This window comes from Anser brachyrhynchus, assembly GCF_964034855.1.
Source record: "Anser brachyrhynchus genome assembly, chromosome: 6".
Taxonomy (NCBI): Eukaryota; Metazoa; Chordata; class Aves; order Anseriformes; family Anatidae; genus Anser; species Anser brachyrhynchus.
In genome coordinates this window covers 7,275,235-7,299,667 of record NC_137700.1, presented here as the reverse complement: position 1 = coordinate 7,299,667, position 24,433 = coordinate 7,275,235, and the positions used below count along the sequence as shown (strand labels likewise).

Below are 24,433 nucleotides of genomic sequence, written 5' to 3'. Positions count from 1 at the left end.
CTAGTTGTTGGACCTCGTGACCTTTCATTAAAGGAGCTTCTGCTCTAGCTCTGTTAGAGTTCTGTTGAATGAATGCTAGAGGAGATAAGTTGATTTTTCTCTTCCTTTAGTAAGCTGCTCTTCAGTTAAAATCTGCCTAAACCTGATAGAGGCAGGATTCTGTTGTTCGTTTCCATCTCTAAATTTTGATTGGGATGAAAAACTGTGTTTGTTGGCCACCTTGAGAGAGTAGTGAGCCTGAAAAGCTTGTCTTAAACTGCTAGTTGCTCTTCTCATTCAGATCTCTGTTAAAGGCTACTGCTAGCAGTGTATTAGGAGTAATGTAAAGCTAGGTTTCATTCTCCCTTGTGGCTGCTACTGGCTATTCCACCGTGCTGTGGTTCTTTAAGTTACAGGCAGAGACTGTGTATTAGAATATTATTTATTAGAATTGCATGAAAATAATGATGTAAATGTTATTCAGTGTTTTTTATATATATATATATAAATAAAAATCTCAATAACTCTTGAGTTGGATGTTATTTTAAAAATACCAAGAAAAAATGCTATGTTTATCTACATCTTAAACTATGTTAAGTTTTAACGTCCTATAACTGTTAGTCTTTTTATGTACTTAACTTTCTTTTAAATTGGACAGTGAAATCAATTGAATACTGTGCTATTTTGCTATAACCGTCTGGTTATCTCAGTAGGGATGTGCTTTACTGTGCTAACATCACTGTTGTGGTAGCCAAAGGGGGGAAGCATTTTGAAACAAATGCTTCATTTTGAAATTAAGTATTTCTCAAAATGCTAAAGCTTGTTTTTAAGGTGTAAGTTTTAAGCCAAATTAGAAACCTTTTCTATTTTTTACTTGTTTTATTTCTTCCATATTACTATAGCAGGTGACATAATTCACAGTTAATAATGGTGTTTTTTGTACTACATTAAATATAAAAAGTGTTATGTATTTTAAGGTTCTTAACTTCTTACATAATTTAAAGGCAACATTCTTGCTTAATGTGCTTTTTTTGTTCGTTTTTATGTTTCTGTTAACCTTTTGTTTCCTGTCCTTTTTCTATACTGAAGCAATCAAGCTATTTGTATGCTGGAGAGACGAGAGAAACCCACTCCAGATATGTTCGGAGAGCTTCTGCAAAATGCCAGCACTATGGGAGACCTGAGAAACTGTCCGGTTAGTATGCTTAATTTTGTTATGAGGACAATAGACAGGACAGAAGAGAGTTAATAGATTACACTGACATATACCTTTTAATTCATGAGCTTTTTCAAGATTTAGTTCATTGTAGTGATTGGACTTGATTTTGGTACCTCTCAGTTACTCAACGAAGGAAAGAAAAAACTGCTGATGCTGAGTGTTTTCTTGACTAGAGGTAAGTGCTAAGAATAGGCAAGGATATAGTGCCTGGATGGAGAATAAAGATAAATGTTTTTATTGAGCTAGAATCCACACAAAAAGGTGGTGAGAAGGAATAAATCGGAAATGTTTACATTGCCCACAGGGAATGTGCATGCAATCTACTCCTGTTCAAGTCTGTATGGCTGCTAGAAGTATCTATCATACATTTCCATTCAATCTCACTGAAAATTGGTGAGGACTCCAACACTAACATGAAGCAGCAATTGTCTGCTTTTATTTTATGAAGAAAGTTCTGGGATCTTATCTAAAGAAACAGAAATGACAAAGAATTTGGAAGCTGTATCTTTATATAGGAGATGTCTCTATGTTGACAGTAGTTTAGATTATCTAGCTTTTTAGTGGTATTCCCAAAATCCGTCCAGGTACTCTGGTGTTATTTTTTTCTGTGAAAGTAGTGTGTACCATCTGTAATAAGAGCACGGGGAAAGGAAGTACTTATTTCTTGTAGAGTCATCTCAGTAATACCGTGCTGTGACACAAATATTACTACTCTTGCACCAGTTGTTGTAATTACATGTACAAGATCCATTGTTTTGCCTGGATAAGATTCCATTCAACTTCATCACTACTGTTCAGCTGGAATAAATTATACTGTTGACCACACTGTTCTTGCATCATATAGCCAAAATGTTGGTCAGAGGCGAAGAGAAAAGAACAGCCGCTTCTCACTGCCAGAGGATATTCCAACAACAAAGGCTTGTAGGCTACGCAGCGTATTTATAAGAGCTATGTGAAAGGCAAGAACCATCACAGAAAACTTGAGGGAGTACTGTTTTGGAATTCGGGCTGACATACTGTTCAGGGTATGGAGAAACTGACCAGAAAGTGTAGGTTATAGTCATTACGAGTGATAATTGGAATTCAACTGACATATAACCTTTTAAAAAGAATATGCCTAATTGATAGTCATAGGTTACTGTTCTTAAAATGTTCCATTCTGCTATGCAGTAAAAGTCTGACAAAGTTTGGCTGACCTAAGTCCTTATATCAGTTGGGTTGAGAAAAATACAATTAGTTTCATGTAAGCATGAAGACATTCTTGTTTTTAAATCATAAGGGCTTGGTTTCTAAAACAGGAGTTTGATATCTTGTTCTACCTTTTAATTTAGGTATATTCAGATCTAGGGCCTTAGGTAGTTATGCAAAAATAGTGATCATCAAACTTTTTTTTACATATTGATTAATAGGTAGGGTAGGAAACAGCTGCATAATTGCTGCTTTGTGTAATGCTACTGTTTGACATCTCATGAGCCTGAAGTGAAGCAATACCAGGCTCTAACAGGAATAGCTTGTATGCCTATTCCCTGGGGGTGGTGTAAGCATTTCCATTTTATGCCTGCCTGCCTCCCCCTTAGCCTTCTGTAGCTTGTAACTTTGAAACATTCACTTTTAGTCTCTATCTAAATGTTAAATTATTTTTTGGCTATTGGCAAATTGTGGTTTACTTATGATTTAAAAAACAAAACAAAACACATAGATATTGTTTTATTGTTCAAGAGATTCAAAAGTCTAGCTATTTAATAACTAAAACAAGGAAAATTTACTAGAACGATCTTTGTCAAGGTGAGCTGCTTTGTATCTGAAATAATCAGCTGGGTAAAATTGCTTGTCGGCCCTTTCTGCCTCTCTTTGTTTGGGAAATCTCACTGAGGCTTAGCTAAGGCTGGACTAATAAAGCTTCACTTGCATGACTTATTAGAATTACATATTAATCCTGTCTTACAAAAATTGCTTATGTTAACTAGTTGAAGCAAAGGTGATGACAATTTGAGAGTAAAAGAGATGGTTTGTTGTTTTTTTTGTTGGTGGTGGTGGTCGGTTTTGGTGAGATAATCCACAGGAGTGCTTGTACTTTGTGTGTGTGAATATGTCATAATAAAATATATGTCATAATAAAATGTGTGAGAATATAGTCATCTTAATATTAAAGCCTGATATATAATGTAAACATTAGTCTTCTACCCATAAAACAAATGAACAAAAAAAAACCCACACAAAACAAACCAAAAAATCTCTAGCCTACTTTCTCATCGTTGACTTGTCACTAAACTGAAGCTTTTTCCTTTTGTTTTCTTTGTTTTTTTCTGGATGTTTTTTCTGGAATCTTTTTCTAGAGGTGCATATATGACCTGCTATGGGGGGAAAGTGAGTTCTAAGAGATTTTTTCATAGTTGCCCTCAAAAATAAAAAGATGATGCGCTCTTTGCTAAAATTACTGTGATAATTTCTTAATTCAGTAGGTGAACTTTTTTCATGATGCTTTAGAGATGCTGACAGTTCCAACAGATAATGGATAGAAAGAATCACTGAAAAATTTGTTAGCTTTAAAAGCAGATTTGTTAGCTTTAAAAGCAAGCTTCTTTCTGAAGATTATAACTAATGTTATAAGAAATAATGAGAATAAAAAAATATTATTTATAATAAATAATTATTATAACGTTATAATAAATAGAGAATGTTTATTTTCAATGTTTGTTTTGTTTTAAATCCTCAGAGTAATTGTGGGGAAAAGATACGTATTCGTCGTGTGCTGATGAACTCTCCGCAGATCATCACCATTGGCTTGGTTTGGGACTCGGACCACTCTGATCTGGCTGAGGATGTTATTCACAGCCTAGGCACTTGCCTTAAGTTGGGAGATGTGAGTTTTTTGTAATTTGACAGTACCTAAAAGCATGCAACCTTTCTAATGATAGTCCATACTGCTGGGTTGAGAAAAATAAGTCACCACCTCTACCTTTTCAGCCTCTGAATAGAGGACATACCCAAAGATCTGGTCTGATTCTGAATGCTTCGCAAAAACTGTGAGAGTACTAGTGTAATCATGTGTTTCCAGCTATATGAAATGACTGTGTAAGGTGCTTGAAAATAAGAGAAAATTACTTCAGAAAACAGTTTGAATTAAAAGGAATACGTAGAAGTGCAAGGGAATTTTAGATTGGGGTTTGTGCTGGTTTCTATTAAAATAAATTTGTACACTTTCCACTTCAAAGAACAGAAGTTTATTACTTTTGAAGATAAAATACAGTTTCTGGTTGTTTAAATCCTCTCTTCATTTACACCTGTAGTTGTAACAAGTAGAAGTTACTTATAACTGAGCAACTTAAAACTGAGCAGTCTCTGAGAAATGGTGGCTTGCATTGTGTGACTGACTGATAGGTTAAATTAACTTGTGTATGGGATACGGAGGCTTGTATATCAGAGGATTCATTTATTCTATATCAGTTTGTATTAGAGCTGAGTAATTCATATATTCAATCTTGGCTCTGCCATATTCTAACACTGAGGTATTACATTAAAATGCTGAAGAAGAAAAATTATCCAGTGCATAGTGAACTAAAATCAGATCAAGTTAATGGAAGTGTGGTTAAGAATGCATGGTACTTGCATAGTAAAGCAGTAACACACTAAAAAATGAATCCAGTGCATTTTTAAATAAAACATGGTCAATTAAATTCAGAAAACATTGTGTGCACCAAATTTTTCTGACCTACTGTTGTCTTCATTTCATCTTCTTAGCTTAAATTAAAATAAATGCCAGTTGTTTACTGTCAGAACTGCATTACTTCTACAAAGTGATGAGGAATGAGTAACAGTTTTAAATAGTATTTCATATAATCAGCAAGCATAACAGAGTATATGGAGAATTTCTTTCAGTGCAAAGTAGTTTTGCTTGTATTCATTTTTAGAGTAGAACCACACTTCAAATTCTGAGAAGGTGTTATATATCACTGTTGTAAACATCTTTAAAGCATGGCCACAGTCTCCAAGACTGACTAGATTCTTGGGCATTTGGTGAGTTAACGACAGGCTGTACCTGGTCTGCATCTCTGGGTTTGCTTAATTACTTTAGTCTTTGACTTGTTTTCTTAATCTCAGCTAAAACAACTGCTGCCTCTCTTGTAGTACTTTGAGGCCTTCAGACTCAAAGCAGTATATAAAATGCTGAGTGTTTTATTGATTTCTGCTTTCATTTTTTTTATTTCCCTTCTTGAAGCTCTTCTTCAGAGTAACTGATGACAGAGCAAAACACTCAGAGCTGTATTTGGTGGGAATGATTTGTTACTATGGAAAGCATTATTCTACCTTCTTCTTCCAAACGAAAATCCGCAAATGGATGTACTTTGATGATGCTCATGTCAAGGAGGTAAGAAAGTAATGCTCAACAAATTCCTAAGAGATTATCTTTCTAACTATTTGTATACAAATCTGTACTGTTCTTCAAAGATTTTGAGAAATTGTGTTTTCCTACTCAAGTTCCGTAGCTTTGTACCTTTTTGTGAGCAAAGTAAAGCATTCACAGGAAAGTGTACCAGAAATCTCAGAAGTCCTATTCTTACTTGTTGGCTGCCAATTTTGCTTTCGTGTTGTTGTTTGAATCCCTATTGTTTGTTCGTGCACACAGCTGACGTGCTTCTCTTTCCCTTACTGATGAGTGGTGTTGCTATTTAGCCTGCTTTTGGAGTTGCTTGTTGAAGTATCTAGATGCCAGACTTCCCTGATGGTTGCTGCCAACAACCAATTTTCCACTTGTTTGTCCTTTTTTTTTTAATTCTCACCAAGCGTGATGAGGTCCTTGACATTACAGATACCAGTGCTGGAATCTTGGCACACTGTTCCTACATCCCGTTAGTTTTGCTTTATTTCGCACTACTTTCCTCTTATTCCTTCTAGTCATGGAGGCACAAACATGAGAGAGGAAAACGCTCTGCTAGTTTTGCCATGCAGAATCTCAAAGGGAAAACTAATCTTTCCATTTGTTCGGTCACATTTGTCTGCAGCAAAACTGCCAAGGATAGGTACTGCAGTGCTTTAGTTGAATAATTGTGTATGGAGTAGATTTGTTAGAGCAGATATTTAGTGTATTAAGTGAAACCCATATTAGTATATGGGGAAGATTTTTGAGACGTATATGGCTATAATAATTGTTGCCTGGCCTATCAAAATGCTTGATTTTAGTTGAGTTGATTCCTCTGTGTTCCAAATGTGTTCTTAGCTGGTGTCATAAACGGTGCCTTTTTTTCTTAGATAAGGTGAGTCTCAGAGGAATGGAAGTGCCTATTTTTATGAGACAGTTTTGAAGTGTTTTCCAATGTGTGACCAGTGGTTAGAGCTTTCTTGATGGTTCCTGTTCAATACTGGTTATGGAAGGAATTAAAGAAAGTCAGAGGAAAAAAATTGAACTCTGAAGTAAGGAGGGGGGTAGACATTGTTACAGAAGATGATGACAATCTTTTTCTTGTGTTATTTTGTTCTTGTTGTCAAATCAGATTGGTCCAAAATGGAAAGATGTTGTGACAAAATGCATTAAGGGTCATTATCAGCCTTTGCTGCTGCTGTATGCAGATCCAAGAGGAACTCCAGTGTCAACACAAGACTTGCCCCCCCAAGTGGATTTACAGCAATACTGCAGGACTTGCTATGATAGTGAAGACTCAGGTAAGCAATCTGGACTGCAAGCTTATGCCTTATGCTGTAGTGTTGTGTGATTTTTCTTATGTTGCTCTGTGTGTGTTTCTGTTTGGGGGGGTCTTTGGTTGTCAAAGCTGATCTAGAGAACTTCCAGTATTTCACCTCTGAACTTCTCTTCCAGTCCAAGACTCTGTTGATTGTTTGGGTAGTAAACTTCTCCAAAAAATGTTGGAGAAAGAATCTAAAGAAAAAAGCAGTGAAGGATCTGTTGTGGAGTAGAAGTAGAGAGGAACAATAATGATTTCAAGGGCTGGGTTCATAAATTCGTAATCAGTTTTAACAGGAAGGGAATAATAGCTGAGTTGCACAAGCTCATAGAAATGAAAGGAAGCTGCAGAATTAAACTCAGGAGTGAAGTTAGGGGTAAAGTAATCTATGAAATGTGAACTGATTTGTGGGAGACTAAAGGGAAAGGGATTGGTGAAGGCATATGCCTGTAGGTGATGATTACTTGTTAATTCTTCATGGTCTGTTTTGCATCAAAAAAAACTACAGCTGCAGATATATAGCACTTTCTATCAAAGAGGCCTTCAACATATCTCTGCTTCCTGAATCCTTTGTATTACAGGTAGTGCATTGAATCAGAAATGTGTGTCCTACTAAGGTGCTTCAGAGCTTAGAACTTGGTCTGTTCAGCATGTTGGTAGTGGTCTGATGGGCTATTGGTTTACTGAATATCTGGGATAATTTTGGATATTAGATGTGGCCTCTAGATACATTCTGAGAAAGATGGGCAGTTGCAATCTAGATAGGATGAAGAATAGAAACCGGGTGTAGGTTTATTATAATGGTTTAGCAAATGAAGATTGTTTCTATTTTTGTATATTTGGAGAAAATATCCTATATTAGAGTTGGGTTTATAGGTTGCCAAGAACAGTAAGACGAGACTAAAACCAGAAATGCAGCATTTTTCCAGAATACTAGCCTATTTATACAACTGTAATTCCAGGAATATTTTATGGTTTTTGTGGACAATAGTTGACCAGGAAACATAAAGTTAGCTACTCCGTAGAGAACATCTGTTATCCCCTTAGTTGTGTGTTGACAATCTACTAGTAATGAAATAAATCTCCAACTCGTCTTAAAATAAATGCAAATAAAAACAGAAGGAAGAAAACCTTCACTTCTCACTTGACAAGATGCCTTAAAATTTAGAAACCTATCTTCCTGTTCTGAAGAAAACCAGGAAGTGGGGAGAGGGCCTTTGATGCTATCCATCAGTTGTGAGCATCTCTACAAGTATCAGGTCAATATACGCTACATGTAAACTGGCCTTGTGGTTCTGCTCTTTTTTTTTTCCAGGAAATACATAGCTAACACTACTTCTCAGTGTCTCTTCAGTATCTAATATTATTGTGTTCTGAAATGACCTCAGGAAGCTGAACATAAAAATACATACATATAAAGAAATTTAAAAATGTGCTTTCTTTCAGATTAAACTCAGAAGGTTACAATGAGTAACCTGCTCTCTCATTTCAGAAACGCTTGAGTTGCTCAGGCTTACTTATGTTGTCTGCAGTGTTCAACATTGATACAAAACTTTTGAAAGAATTTGTGAGATACTGTAGGTTGATGTGCCAGAAAAAGTCATACTCTATCTATTTTCCAATCAAATATGAATGGATTGGTTTTTAGTCTTGTTGATATCCAGAGTTTTCTATCCTAATATAGCTTTTTGGATTGGCCTTTTTGTCTCTCACTGAGTGTAAATACTTGAGGACTACTCAGTGTTATCAGATATCCACAGCCCATAATTCAGAAGTGAACTGAAATTGCTTATTCTTAAGCTGTTAATCACAATATCATACCTGAACTGTTGTTGATAGGTTCAGATAAATGCATCTATTCACATCAAAATGTGATACCACAAATTATGGAGGAAAAATTGTCAAAAATGCTGGTATGAAATGTGAAGTCCAAATGGTTCCTCTTAATGTTTTTGATTTTCTGTTGAATAGAGACTTCAGTTTATAAATTGTTCTTTACTACTCAGTTCCATAGCACTGATTCCTTTTTCCTATATTCACCTTTCTTTCTGAAACTGTCATTTCCTATAACGGCCCTGTTCTGTATTTCCTCAGACTTCAAGATTTTTAACCAGTCAGGAGGTGGGGAGAATTTTCTGAGTGTAAAACCTTTTACATTGCCTGAAGTAGGACATCAGGTTACAGGCCTTGGTCTCACCAAAAATATGAAGCAGCCTCAGGCTGTGTGCAAAATTAACCATAATTTTCTTCTTTATTTTTCTGCTTTTCTTTAGTTTGTCCACTGACAAACAAGTATGGAATGAACATTCCGTATATTCTGGAGTGTATACAAAACATATAAAATGGCCAACAGTCTCCCTACTGTTCAAATTTTTACTTTTGTATAATGAAAGTGTTGGGAGGAGGTTGTCCTTTTCTCTTGTTTTAATGAATTTAAGAAGTACTGTACTGAAATTGAATCACGGTGGTTCATCCATTTCAGTATCCCAGTCATGCAGTGGACCAGCACCAGCTTCTTTGGAAGAAACAGGTTACTTTGCTTTAGATATAATCTCAGTATGAAGTTTTAGATAGGCTTTTGCTTCATAATAGATAAAATATGTTATTATTATGACTTTTGATGTTATTGTTATCTTTATTAATATTTTGTTCTTGACTAGTTTTGTTAATTTCAGCGTGGTACTAATGTGTACTTTGGTATGCCAATTGACATAGTTTAATTTTGCATAATAAATAGATTTGATAAATTTGGAGTTACCAGAGAGAAAGAAATAAAAGCTTTAAGAAGGTATGACACCCCTTTATTTTCCCAAAGGATAGGACCTTTCCCGTAAGATTCGGTGTTCTGGGATTTGAATTTGCATATTTGGTACTCTGTTCTTCCACTTAACTTACATGTAGCTGCTTCCGTTCTATTCCTGTTTTTTTAACCTTTCGTGACTCTTATAAAGGTCTAAAGAGATTGAAAATTGACATTACTTTCTTTACTAGGGAGAGAACCTTCCATCTCAAGCGATACCAGGACAGATTCCTCTACCGACAGCTATCCTTATAAACAGGCACACCATGAGTCTGTGGTTAGTCACTTCTCTTCCGACTCACAGGGGACGGTCATCTACAATGTGGAGAATGATGCAGATTCACAAAGCAGCAGGGATACAGGTAGCAGATACTGTTATATCTGAGTAGTCATTGTCATTAAATATGATGAATGCAGTGGAGCCCCATAAAAAATCTTTTTATGCAACCCGTAACAGAATAATGAGCAGTGTTTAGTATCCACCATGGTTTTGGTTTGCAATGAACTGTAGTGTTGACAAAGATCTGCATAACTTTTAACTGCTGTTGACCTTTGTAGACTAGCATCTAGCCAGATAAAAATTTACAGATACTATTTCTGTTATCCATTATCCACCTGCTCTTTCTGTCATACAAAATCCTGGAACCTCGAGTCTGTTTTGCAGTGCCGTTGTACAGTCTGGTAAGTGTTGTGTGTGCAGTTAGTTCATTTCAGGAGTTGAAGCTGTCTGGGAAAGGCACTTCCATCACCAGAATCTCCCATACGTGGGTACTAAAGACTTCCTGTGTAAGTGGATGATGTTAGTATTTACTGCACTAAGGAGGAGCATAAGATGTTCCTGTTCTCCTGCCTGTGCTGTGGAGACAAATTAACTGAGCATTTGCAATGGGAAGGGAGTCTGTCTTTATATTCCTTCAAGCAGCTGAACAGTCGGCCCAAAGATAGTTGAAAAGAGGTTAGCTGGAAGTCTGAAGGCTCAGATCTGTATTACTCATGCCTAGTGACCCCAGTCAGTTTCTGCATACAGTACTAACTTCAGTTCTGAAAAAGTAGTGCATGAGTCAAGGGCAGACTTCTCAAGCGTCAGAAACATGACCTACTAAATTCATTTGAACTTATTTTATTGTGCCTTAAACTTTCTGAGATGACATAACTGTTGAATCACCAACTGTTAGTTGCAGCAGTGTCAACAGCTAACACACCACTATCTCCTTTTAGTTGCAAAATAGTTGCTGTCTTGTGATAATGTATTCATCTTTAGTTCATTTGAAACCATCTATGTTACAAATATTTTTCACATCTGAACCTGGAAGAAAATGGTTCAGGTACGTTTTCTTCAGTGCTTTTACATTCTTCATCAAAAATCTAAGCAATTGTAATCTATGGTTTTCGGTAACTTGAAGGTACTTTTAATGTTTTATGAAATACTTAGCACTGTAGGTTCTGGTATTAGTCCTCAGTAGAGTGTGAGAAAAAAGGGAGAGTTGGAGCAGAATTTGAGAGCGATCAGGAAACACAACTTATGTTGAACTGTAGAGTTCTGATAAGCCAAAACTGAAAATGCTGGCAGGGTGTTACTTATATACAAAAAAGTCTACTAAAGTGACAGGCAGTTGATTGAATTAGGTTCCTCCCTACAAAATTTGTCACATAAGTCTGCTTAAATAAAAAAAAAAAGGAAGAGGATAGTGGGATAGCTGCCAACATATATGATATATGTTGAAATTCGTCTGCTTATAACTTTTTGTTCTGTAATTTTTTAGTAATATTCTCCTCTTTTTTCTTTTTTCTCCTACTGATTCTGTCCTATATTATTCCTCCAGCTCTAGCCCATCTCTCACTACCTAATTTCAGTCATCCTCATCTTCCCTGATTCAACCCTAGCTATAGTCAGTCTGTCCCCTTTAGCTAGTCACCTGTCTGGACATTTTGCCCTTTTATTTTTGCCTACCTAAAGCCTTTCCAAAAAGCCAGTCTGCTGAATCATACAACTGCTTAGTCATCAAATGCTGATCTGTGGGGCTATAAAGAAGCCATCCACATTGACCTGTCAACAGTTGCTGCTATTGAATAATTCTGGGCAAGAGCAGGATTCTTCATGTAATGGCCATTTACCCCACTACTGCAGCCCAGAATTTTATGGACCCTATCCCACATCACCCTCCTGGGAAGGACCACCATTGGGTCATATGACCTCAGACACCTGGGTTCTTCAGGATGAGGGCATGAAGAGTGGCTGCATGAGCACTCTCTTGCTCCTGCCAACCTGTGCTGCTGAGAAAAATATGCGTATTCTGGCTACCCTATTCATGCAACTGAGTTTTTCTTGGGAGGGAGTAGGGGACATTCTGTCTTAACCTGTTTGATTTCATTCTTTTTGTTTAGCATATTCTGACCATCTTCCTCCTCACCTTCCAAAAACCAGAGACCACTACCACCAAAAACCTTTCCTTTGTACATTCCTTTGAATACCACTGTTTGCTTATAAAACCATCCCACCCATGGAGGATGAGGCATTTAGGAATGTATTCAGCAATGGACATCTTTTTAGGTGTGTGATTGGGCACTTGGAAATGCTGGCTTTTTATTTTAATAAAAGAAAAAAAAATGTGTGAAGTTTTAGCTCGTATATATGGTATTACAATTCCTCTGTTCGTGCATTTCATTGGATTTAGTCTTTGTTCCATAGCACCCAGGTAGAAACAACATAGTCTGTGTCCTGCAGACTTGGGATTCTTGGTTTTCTCCTCTATGGCTATGAAATGTTCAGTGAGAAAATGACAATATTTACAGTTTATGAAATGAGAAGAAATATTTATGTACAGCTAGCAACCTTCATTCTACAACGCTAAGTTGTGTTCTTTGTCTGTGCAGACCCTAAGCTAACTCCAGCACCACTGAATATCTTTAAATAGTTTCTGTTACAGGACAGGAATACACTAACATGTTACTGTATGGTAGCCAGTCATTCCTATCAGGTTGCAAACTTCCGGGGAAAAATGTTTTTGCTTCATAGTATACAACTTCTCTAGTGAAGTGTAAGCTTCTTTTACCTCCTAGTGGTTCCCCTCAAGATAAAAGATACTACTGTTCTTTCAGTCCCTAAAAGATGTATGACAGTACATGCTATTGGGGGAAGTGATTTCTCCCAAAGTGCTGACTTGACTCATGCTCAATCACCTAAATGTCATACATTTTGTTTTCATTGCCAGTGTTTCTCTTCTATTCCCTTAGTTCTTTTATGTATTCTTTTTTTCTAAAGATTTAGCTACAAAAATCACTCTCTAGTTTGCGAATGAATAGAAACATGAGTCTTGCGTAGCTTGCTTTTTGTTGTCTGGATTCCTTCACACTCATATTATAGTATCTTCTTAGCAATTGTAGTCAAAGTGAATTATTTCTTCAACTGTTTAAAAGTGTGATTTCTACTTTTAAAATCTGCTTTGAATATTGTTGATTTTTGTGCTAATTTCTAGAGAAGGGGTAGGCTCAGAAATGCCATCTGTGTAGTCTGGGGACTTCTAATCCACTGTTGAGTAGTAGGGGTTTTTCTCTGCTGTCATCCTATAGAAGGTGAAATTTGGTGATGTAAAGGCCAGAGAAGTCCTTGTAGCTTATTCATAAATTCCCTTCTTACCCTGCATCTCTGCTTGGGACTGCTCACATGAGTAAAGCCATGCGTGTGTTTGTGCTTGCAGGCTTAGGACTGTGTGTGAGAACCATAATGTTAAAAGAAATGGCAGTACAGAAAACTTGTAATGAACTGTCATATGCACTTAACTCACCTTTTATGTGAGGAAAAGGAGAACAAATGTGTGCAAGAGAAAATGCTAGGACTTGGACACATGAGCAAGGGAGTAAGGGAACATTCTTGTGTGTAAGCTGATTCGTGCTGATAATTTGTGTGTATGCTCTTAGTTTGTGGCAGATGTGAATTAGCTGGTGTAGCCCTTGAGAGCCAACTAAGGCTTCTTCATTGTGGCCTAAGCTAACTCAAATTACTTCTATAAAGAGAGTGCAGTTAGTGCAGAGCAACTGGCGATGTGCATTAATTTATTACTACATGCTGACTTGTTCATGTGTTTAAGTCTTCATTCAACAGACTAATGTTAAGCAAGCTGTCCTCAATTTTCTTGTTGGTGACTGTTAAAACTGACCAAGTATTCAGACAGCAAGAAAGTGACACCCTTAGAGTATTAGAAGACAAGGCACGCTCAACTTTTTCCGCTCGCTTTGGATGATCTGTCATTAACCAGGGTCCTTGGAGGGGCTGTATTGCTTATGACCTTAAAATGAATGTATACCCCACCCACAGGACAAAACCAATAACTTCTGGAAACGAAAAGTTACCCAAACCTGCCAGTTAGCATTGGAGTGTCTTCAGCGCCTAAGGAGGAGAGCCCTACTGTTTTCAGCACAGAGAGCACTTGGTCTAAAGGCTCTTGTCATCTCAGATGTGTTCTTCTGTCCTTTCAGGGCACCTGACTGACAGTGAGTGTAATCAGAGGCATATTTCCAAAAAGGGCTCACTGGCAGACCGCAAAAGGAGTTCTAGCCGGTCTCGGCGAAAAGTAGATGAGGCTCAGTCATCAGGATACCACAGTGAAGGCAAGAAACATTATTTTATTTGAAATATCAATATCTTTCTGAATGCTTTTAAGATCCTCAGAGTGTATGTGTATTTCTTTCCTTGTTTCTTACATCTTAGCATTTTGTCTTGTCTTTGCTTTTGTGTTTGGGTTTTTGTTTTACTTTTCAAAGACTGTATAAAGATGCTGTGAGTAGGGCTGCTGGCTTAACCTGGAGTTGTTTTTGTGGCTTTTGCCCTCTCTTTTATAAACTGCAGGAGAAACCTTGAAGGAGAAACAAGCTCCCAGAGCTGCCCCCAAACCATCCAGCAGCACGAGCCGACTGAGGGAATTTAAAGAAACAGTGAGCAATATGATCCACAGCAGACCACAGCAAGTTTCTCAAATCACCCAAAATTCCTCTCACGGAGGGGGTAATGTGGATCAGGCTGAAACACGGCCCTCAAAAAGCCTATCATCTGCACATTCTCGAAACTGGGAAGTGGAGAGTACCAGTAGTGAGTCTAAATCCAGTTCATCTAGCAGGTACCGGCCAACCTGGAAACCCAGAAGAGAATCTCTGAATATAGACAGCATCTTCAGTAAAGACAAAAGGAAACATTGTGGCTACACTCAGCTTAGTCCCTTCTCTGAAGAGGCAGGTAAGCAGTTGGAAAGAAAGATTTACTTACAAATATGTGGAATTTACAGTCGTCTTCTCTTCGTTTTTAAGTTGAGAAGTGAAATTTTGAAGATGGCATATAGGTTGGTGGTGACTTGATTCCTTGAAGGCTAATTTCTGTGTGTATTTATGTTGCATGTGTGATATTTGTTTTGTTTGTTTTCCGTGTGTAAAATTTCACATTTTGGGAAGTTACAAGGGAAACTTTACTGTTTTTGCTACTTAAACAGACCCAGTGCTAAACTGCTAAATATCTGGAAGTTCATTGCTTGGAGTAGCTTTTTTATTGGTCACTTTCTCTGGCTCCTGCTATTTTAGCATGATGGCTCAGACTGTGGTGCAGCAAGTACCTCATGCATTAGCATGGAGTTTCTCTTGTGAGTATAAGAGCAGCTAATGATGATTTATCTGGGACCGTTTTGCACTACAGCAGGCTGTGTAATTTGTACATAAAGGCTTTGTCCTAGGCTTTGCTGGCTTTTTGAAGGTAATAGAATCTTTTGTGAAACAACTTAAGGTATCTTATGTTCCCCCTGCTTCCCTTTCCACCGTCTGCAAATGAATGTAACAGTTATTTTCCTCCTTTATCAAGAAATGGATGCTCCTGAAACTGTAAAGGGTATGGAGAGCAGGTGTTTACCCATTCCCGTCTTTTATACTGTTATGCTACTGGAACTGCTACTCTCCTTTCTTAGGTGCTTAAAGGGGACTGTGTGTGGATGAGAAGGGAAAGATTTGTGTGACTGGCAGCAGGGTTGTGGTTAATGAGGACACCTGTGGAAATTTTGGAGTCTTGAGAGGGACAGGGATAACTGGAAGGAACTAAAGGTTGAAAAGAATTTGGCAGCATGAAGGAACATACATTTATAGGGAAGATGAAGAGAGAAGAGAACACAGCTTCAGGAGAAGAAAACAAGGGGAGTAAACATGAGGCAAGTGGGAACATAAAGTAAGATTAGTAAGGAAGAATTTAAAAGTTTTCCAGTTCTCCTGTCCTACATGAATGACAATATATGAGCCTCATCGAATTGTAACTGGCAAAATAAACTAAAAAGTGCAGCATCTGAAGTAAATACAACAGTACAGTAGCAGCTATGAAGTGGAAATACTAAAGGCACAGTTGGATATACTGTAAAATGATTTTGCACAAATACAAATTGTTACAGGGAGGAAGGGATTTTTCTTTCCACATCTGATTGTTACTTGGGGGGAATATGGTAGCATTAAATTGGAGAGATTTGAAAATGAATTTGCTGAATAGGTTGTTGCTTAATGTTATCAGAGATGATGTAAAATTTTTTTCTGCTTCCTATTGCTAATTTTAGGTGATATTAAAGGCAGTGCTTCTGGTTAAAGCATAACTGAGAAGCAAAAATGTGTCGATGATTTGCTGTTATGAAACTTGGATCTTCTACTGGGCTATATTCTTTTATCTCAACAGGTAAAGAGCTTATGGAGAATGAGGTGAAGGAACGTGCTGTTCAAGAAACAAGATCAAGCCAGTCAAACGTCAGATACAAGCGTGGTGTACTAGGCCGTGGCACCCAGCATGTGGTGGATCAACATCCTCATCTAATACAGAGAATGGAGTCTGGGTATGAAAGCAGTGAGCGCAACAGCAACAGTCCAGTTAGTCTGGACATGCCCTTGTCTGAAAGCTCAAGCAACCACAGGTAGATTTTAACAAACTTCATTTTTAAAGTGAGGTCTTTGTTTCTTTTTTGTTGTTACATAATGATGTAGGACATTTAAAAAAAAAAAAAACAACAACAAAATCAACACAAAAGAGCGGTCCTAGCTTATAGTGCAAATTTATTGAGGCAAGGGATTTCCCTTGCATCTGAGTGAGACTGATTACTTTTCTTGCCTTTATATTGATAGCTTAGTGCAAGTAAGAAGGAAATAAATGGTGTTCAGTTGAATAAGAAATGTTGATTAAAATGATGCATCTGAAATAGTCATACCTTTAGTCTATGATTTGAAAACTCAAATATCAAACTTTGCATGTCCTTTGAACAATATGATTGACCTTTTGATAAACCATTATTTGATTTTTTTTAAATCTGTGTAGAAAATCAGAAATCTACAGTATTATGGCCCTGTCAGTTTGAGAAGTTCACTGAAATCTTGTAACATATTTGCAGTATTTATATGCAAAAATAAATAGGCATCATAACGTGTTTCTCTCCTTGGCTTGGACAGCTGATGCAGTCACAAACCGAACATGTTTATAGCCCGAATAGGAGATATTCAGCTGTTAAAACCAGTTGAGAACATCTATCAGATCATGGTTTTAACATGCATTGTGTGGTCTTTGGGGTAGATTAGAATTATTGTCCCTTCCCCTTGTTTGCTTTCTCTTCCTCTGTTTCTCCAAAGACTTTCCTGTGGTAGGCTTTTTTTTTTTCCCGTGAGGATATAAAAGTAAAATGCGAGTAAATATTTTTTGTGATCATAGAAAATGTACACACAATTTCTCCTTAAGATAGTAGTAACATTGTGTACTGTAATTGTTCTCTTTTTGGAGGGACGTTCATATGAAATGGGCAGGTGGATTGGTTCCTGCTTGGCGCAGTATTCCCAAGTCTCACAGTAGCAGCATCCTGGAAGTGGAGTCTAATTCTTCAACTGGGAGCTGGACAAACAGCCCACGCACCATTGGAAATGGTAGGACGTACTTCTCAGTAGTCATGGTTCCACAAGATAAATTGTATTGGAGTTGTTCTTTACTTTCTGGATGCTTTTCTTTACAGTGGAGTTACGAGGAAGGGGAGATGAAACATTGAGCAATACAGCACAGTTTTACAAGATGTAACTTTGGTTTTCCAAAGGGGATTGTAAAAAAAAAAAAAAAAAAAACTTTATTGGAATATTACTTTGATCATGTTGCTCTGGTATCTTTTTCAACAAAGATTGACTTAACTGATTAAGTAAACTTTTTTTCCTATTCTTTCCCATAATTCAGTATGCTGCTGTCAGTGCAAAATGTCTTCCTGAGCATAGCTGGTAATAACTTACAGGATTGACTCCTGAAAAGAAGCTCAGAATGGTTGCTCATAACGGAAGCTCATAATTGAAAATTGTCACAAATGAGAATGGATATTTACAGGATGTTTGGGCTAAAGCTGAGCTTTTATGCAGATACACATTCTGATTATCCTTCTGAGCAAATACTTTATTCCAGAGAATGTCTGGGGAAGGGAGGAAGGGAGATACTTTCTGAACATGCTTCATAGTTGAAGTGAGAGTGAAGACTGATTTCTTCTGTGTTGAGTAGAACATTGATAAGCTTTTTCTTCCTCTCATTTTTATCTGCTTCTGCACCTGGATGAAAACTATCTCAGTTGGAATCTGTTTTACTTTCTAAAGCTAATGATCTGGCTACATTGTCATAGCATTGGTTACAAATTACAGGCACAATAAAAAGTCTCGATTTCAGCAGCAATTTACGGTTCTCTTCTGATGATTTGCTCTGTTCCATTTGCTGTTTCTTGGGTCAGTGGATTAAAGGATGGACTGTGTTACAGGGGATCATGAAGCAATACTGCAACGATTGTACCAGGCTCACTGACGCAGAGAGGGCAATTGGAAACCAAATAGCTTGGGTGGAGTTTTAAAACTAAAATTTAACAAAGCAGATTTTATCTGAAATTCTGTAGCCTTTGGTCAGTATGCTATTTGCTAATGGCAGTTGTATTTTTCATTAACATTACTTGTGTTTTAATGGATACTTTGAGAGATTTTTACTATCAAAAATTTTTTTTGAAGGCGGGGAGATCTTTGGCCCTTTAAAGAGTGAACTGGATGAACTGCAAGAGGAGGTGGCAAGGAGAGCGCATGAACAGGAACTACGCAGGAAAAGAGAAAAGGAAATAGAGGCAGCAATGGGCTTTAACCCCCGTCCCAGCAGGTTCATGGATCTAGATGAGCTGCAGAATCAGGGTAACCTTTCGAATGCAGTATACTTCGCAAGACTGTGGTGCTGAATTTTTTGAACCTTTGAACTTAATTTTCTACTATATGTCTCTCCCCATCCACCCAGTATTATAATTTTGTACCTTCAGTTAGTGAAAGACCATCAATTTCAAACCTGTTGAATACAGAAAACAATTTGTTATTTTAAGTACTTTCTTGAACGTAACAATAACAAGAAATTTCCTAATATATAGTGTTTGTATATATTTGGACCTTTACATTTTTATGTGGTTATACGTACTAGTGATACCTAGATTTAGCTATAAGGGTTCCACCAGCATCTTGGAATGAGCACCTTTCAGATGCCTCAGATCCACCTGCAGCACAACTTGTTCATTTAGACCACTGTTTTGTTCTCATTTCTTTCTGGTAGCACCACTGACCTAAGCAATTCTGCCTGTTTCTGCCCTTATGCTTTCCACTCTCCCTCCCTGCTCAGCTGTGCAGCTGCAGCACAGGGGTGGGAACAAGTACTGGGGCAAGCTTATCTGGTCTAGCGTTGAAAATCTGAGCAGGGTTTGGCATGCAAATCTTTCAGAAGGGACAAGAATTGAGAAAAAAATAAAAATTAGAAAGCCAAATATTAACTCTTATGATATCTTTTCCAAGTCCCCTCATATTTCTGGCTGGGGATGGCAATAGAAAAGGTTTAATTGGAATTTAATTGGAAGAATGGAACTGCAACAGAGGGAGCTTGGTGACAGGATTCACATGTAGCACCTTTGTTTTATTCCTAGTCTCCATCAGCCAGTAAGGGGAGTCAGAGATGGTGGGGTGACCCACTTAGTAGGGTTTGAATGAAACCAAGTAGAGCATGTAAGTGTGGGGCTCTTGGTGGCCATCAGAGGCAAGGAGTGTGGTAAAATGCCTAGGCTCTGCCCTCTGAGATGACTGGGGCAATCCCACCAAGGCACTGTAGTCTCCTGTGTTGACAAGCCTCCTGGAACCCCTACGCTACTCTCTCCTACCTGGTGTAGGAGAGGAGAGCTAAGGTGCTGGTGTTGTACAGGACAGAAGTGAAGGATGGAGAGGGGCACCCCACAACAGTGCCAGCTGAGGGCACAATGCAGCCAGCACTCTGCAGCTCACAGCTGTGCCAGCTGCTCAGAGCCAGAATGTCACTGTATCAGTGGCAGCTGAAAAATAGGATCTTTATGAGAATCTTTATGAGAATGTTTGACTGTGAATGTTGTTACAGTTTGTGCTTTCAGTGAGCCACTAGGTTATCCTTTGTGGTTCTGCTGTGACCTGCAAGTGGCCAGTTGACAAGTTCTGATATAACATAATAGACAGATACCTTTTTATTAGTATTGTTGTTTATCTTCATAACACAAATGATAGTGATGTAAAAATTGAAATGGGAACCTCTATTCTTGAGCACGAGGATGTTGTCTTCTCCCCTTTTCGTGCCCAAAGGGAATAGCATGGTTTTCCAAGAAATGACCGATCTTTGATCTGTTGTTGCATTAATTGGTAGAAGCAAAAATACCTTGGGTTTTCATTGTTAGGAAGAAAGCGAACTGGAATAATGCTTAATCCAAAAAGACTTCAGTGCAATTTTTGAGTTAGTTATTGACCTTAAAGCTGGGGAGGTATTCATTTGTTCCTTTTAAGCCTTTCCCCACCCCAGTCAGAGATGTAATGGCTTAACATTAACAGACTGCTTGATTGCCTGGAATGCTTGCTTGTACACAGAACTCCAGAACACTTGTGACTCGTTTTCCCCTGAAGTAAAATGCTAAACTCATGCAAAGAAAGCTAACTCTAGAATACTGGCCTAGCTTATGAGCCTCAGTAGCCTTGATTTTGAAACTGAATGTGCTGCTTGATTAACTCACTGCTCTAACAGATCTCACTTTTCTCAGAGTAATTGCTTTTCATGAGTTCTTTGGGATTTGTGTGTTTGCATTTGTGCACAAGGGTGCTGGGGAGCAGGTCAGGCCATAGTGTGTGCTATACAAGTTGGTCAAAAAAGATATTGATGTTCTGTGTCATAACGGAGACCTTCCAGAAAAGGAGCCCACCCTCAAATGAAACAGTCTATTTTTTTTCTGTTTTCCCTGGCCTCATTTGAATGTGTACGTTTTAGGATACAACTTGCATAATGTTTAATAGATGACACCGGCATGTCTGGGCATTTTCTCCTCTCAGAACTGGATGTTCTGATGCCAGGACATAGTGTTTCATCTTTTCCTGTTGTGTCCAAGAATGATTTATTCTTATTCTCTGGTGCTGTTTTCTAAATTGGTGTAAAAAGAATTGCTGTTTTCCGTATCTTTTTGGTTCCTTCCACATGTTTTTCTTCTAAAGCTACAAGACAATTAGATTTTCATGTTTTGTATGTCTCTTTCAGCAGTTGAGTGTATGCACTTGACACATTCATGGAACTATCTTTTGCATTCATACGCGCATTCAAGTCTGAGTATTGTTCCATGGATATCTCAGTAGGTTCAGTTTGAAGACATTTTGTATGGAAGTAATTAGATACCTGAAGAAGAGAGAGATGATTTCTAGCAGGGAATTTATGATAATGTAGTACAAGAAAAGCCCTGAGCTGCTGTGTTTCCCAATTTATTTTTCAATGAATTTAATTCTAAATTTAAGTTAACTCTAATTGATAAAAGCTCTGTAATGTGTCCATACTGTCTTTTTTATACTAATTCAGACTGTTGAAAACAGCATGTTAGGCAAGTACAGCTCTTTGAAGTAAGAAAAATTTGAAGAAAAAATCTGGTTTATGAAGTTGTACTGTGTGTGCATCAAGTATAGCAGGGTGCTCAAGTTATATTTCTGCTTAGGAAAGTGTAGGTGTTACTGTAGATGATTTGGGATATGCATAGCCTCTGCAAGAGGTCTGTTACCAATGAGTCAATGTGTGGAACAATTTGGCGATCACAAATAGGGTGAGGGCAAACGAGGGTTCTGCGCAGAATGAAACCAAAATGAAGGGTGCTGCCTATTGCAGGGAGGAATGATGACTTTGAGAAGTCCATGCAGGAGGCAGACTCAATCTTTGAAGAGTCACTGAATCAGGAGCAGAAGGGGGATTGTGCTGCAGCTTTGGCTCTCTGTAACGAAGCTATATGTAAGTAACTCTAACCACTTGAGCTGTTGCGCTTTTGGCAGTGCTAATATCTTAGAAAACTGAAATATTTAATCATGTTAAATTGTCAGGTTGCAATACGGGGATCCAGATGGTCTTTAGAAAGTGCTGGGTGACAAAATCTTATTTTTTTCAAGCATTCTGTTTTTGGGGTTTTAGTCCTATTCTTCTTCATCTCTGTATTTTCATGTTTGCATCTGTTTTTGTTGTTCTCTCCAGCGCTATGGCAATAACAGCACTGGGATGTTGATGTGTCTTTTCTGGTGCTAAATGCTGCATTTCAGCAAGCACCTCGTAGGTAACTCTTTGTGCCACTTGGCCCTTGTTTAGCAATTTTTCCCAATCCTCAGGCCAAATTACAAAGGGCATTAAACTCCCCTGTTTCTCATGGAGGATGTAGCATAGGGAAGAAAACAGTAGCCTACTCTTTACATCCTTTGGATTTAAAAAAAAAACAACAAAAACAAACAAGCCTATGCTGTACCTAACACTCAGGAAGAAAAGCAATAGGACATAGAAGTGCTTAAATGCATTGTGACCTTTGAGAATGTGTGCTATGTGATTTCTTTTTTTTGGTCTTTTTTCGTTATGGCTGGCTGGCTGTCTCACCCCATGCTCTTCTCTGTCTGTATAGAATGGCTGCAGACAGGGTAGGCAGTTTCTGTGCATTTGTTGAAATTGAAATTGCCTCTTATGGGCTGCAGAATAAAGGGCAATATACAGCTATTGTGAAATCTCTCTTAGCTTCCATTCCAGCAAGGTATATGCTGAATTTCAGATCCCAGCTTGGTATTCCTGCACATAAAGGGAGTCCCAGGTATGGAGCATACAGAAGGAGGGAAAGATGAATGAAGCAGCAATGTGGTAGGGTTGGAAAGAGCCTGTGTGAAGGGGATGAGAAGTTGGGCTAAAAACATGATTAATTTTTTCTTTTAACTTTATTTTGGTTTAGTTTCAATTAACTTGTTTGGACACCTGGCTAAGCTGAATGTGCATTAATGGAAACAGTTAGCATCCTTGTGATCTCTTGTGTGGCAGTATTTGCATGGTCCATGTTTTATGTTCTTGCTGCATCTTTTTTTTTTTCAATTTTATTCCTTTTTTCTGTTTGTTTTTCTGCTATGTTTTCTTTTGCATTTTAGCTAAACTAAGACTTGCCATGCATGATGCCAGCTCTAGCATTCACAGCAGAGCCCTAGTCGATAAGAAGCTGCAAATCAGTATCCGAAAAGCCCGGAGCCTCCAGGATCGCATGCAGCACCAACAGCCATCGCAGCCGCTGCCGTCGCCAACCTGCCACCCACCACAGGGCGGCACCATGGCCCAGTCTACAAGGTAGTCCAAGTATATCACCTAGACCCAGATCTGAGCTGCATCTGAGCACTACAGTCTGAAAATAAGTAGCCAACTATATATATTCCCCTGGATAGTGCAAATCCTACAGTGATGCTCCTCATTACTTTCTTCTTTAGGTTAAATCATATTTTAAGAGGGTCAACTACCTTTTTTTCCTCCCCCTCCCCAGTCTTTTTAGAATAGTTCACTGTGCGTGTGTTCAAAATGTGGGCTGTGACAGAGAATTGTAGCAGTCAGTGCCTTGTAGCATTGATGTTTTGCGTACAGAGAGAAAGAATACGTTAGATGATAACCTGGCCAGAGGTGGGTCTTAGGATATAACATGCAACTCTACTATCAGGAGCACTTTGAGGACTCAGTCAGTAAAAGACTGTACTATCATAAAAGTCTTGCTATAGCTGCTTTTTTATTAGGAACAACAACCAACATGTTTTAGTGCACTGTAGTCTGAAAAGCGTCAAGTACACTGGTCTCTTCTTTCTCGTCCACTTCTCTAGTGGTGCTGTGGTACAGCTCTTGGATCTAGATCCTGATCCTGTCACCTTGACTTACTCTCCCTGATGTTCTATCATTCTTCATTTTCCTTCTGTGTTTCCCAGCTTCCTGTAGCCTGGCCTAGCAGGCTCTTCAACATCTCTTCATGATTTTTTTCTTCCATATGGATTCAACTCTAGCATAATTAACTCTGTGCTATAACTGATCCTTCTTACCCTCTTTAGCATGCAGTTTAACCCTTCTTTCTTCCCATGCCATTCCCTCCTAGCACTAGACCATCCATGTCCGATTTCTAGGATGTTTCTTGAACTGTTACTTTCCTTTCCTTTCTCCTTTCTTATGTGCTGTATTATCTGAAACTTAGATGAAATCTCAGATGAGAATCCTTTTTCCTTTTCTTTTTGTTAAAATGCCACATACAGCTATATACTAAAACTCAATTAATTTACAGACCAGACAAGCTCATAATGTTCTTTTCCTGCAGTAGCTGGATTGTACGTAATGAGGGCTGCTCATTTTGTCAATCGGGGTCCCTTGTATTCTCCTTTATAGGAAAAGTGCAGAGCCCCAGTTAT

The 24,433-nt window shown here is 38.1% G+C and overlaps 1 protein-coding gene across 8 annotated transcripts in view; it reads left to right on the top strand.

Moving 5' to 3' along the window:
• The window catches only part of USP54 (ubiquitin specific peptidase 54), a 101,120-nt gene that overhangs the window by 66,364 nt on the left and 10,323 nt on the right, over nucleotides 1-24,433 (top strand). For 6 of the 8 annotated variants that reach the window (XM_080598026.1, XM_080598030.1, XM_080598025.1 and 3 more), the window contains 12 exons: nucleotides 1,069-1,174; nucleotides 3,915-4,061; nucleotides 5,418-5,567; nucleotides 6,691-6,859; nucleotides 9,871-10,041; nucleotides 14,156-14,287; nucleotides 14,526-14,909; nucleotides 16,371-16,602; nucleotides 17,457-17,596; nucleotides 18,698-18,871; nucleotides 21,870-21,989; nucleotides 23,150-23,342. In XM_080598026.1, coding sequence (XP_080454152.1) covers nucleotides 1,069-1,174; nucleotides 3,915-4,061; nucleotides 5,418-5,567; nucleotides 6,691-6,859; nucleotides 9,871-10,041; nucleotides 14,156-14,287; nucleotides 14,526-14,909; nucleotides 16,371-16,602; nucleotides 17,457-17,596; nucleotides 18,698-18,871; nucleotides 21,870-21,989; nucleotides 23,150-23,342 — 2,118 coding nt within the window. The remainder of the gene's footprint in view (nucleotides 1-1,068; nucleotides 1,175-3,914; nucleotides 4,062-5,417; nucleotides 5,568-6,690; nucleotides 6,860-9,870; nucleotides 10,042-14,155; nucleotides 14,288-14,525; nucleotides 14,910-16,370; nucleotides 16,603-17,456; nucleotides 17,597-18,697; nucleotides 18,872-21,869; nucleotides 21,990-23,149; nucleotides 23,343-24,433) is intronic. The other 2 variants (XM_080598031.1, XR_013953040.1) reach the window with 2 other exon arrangements.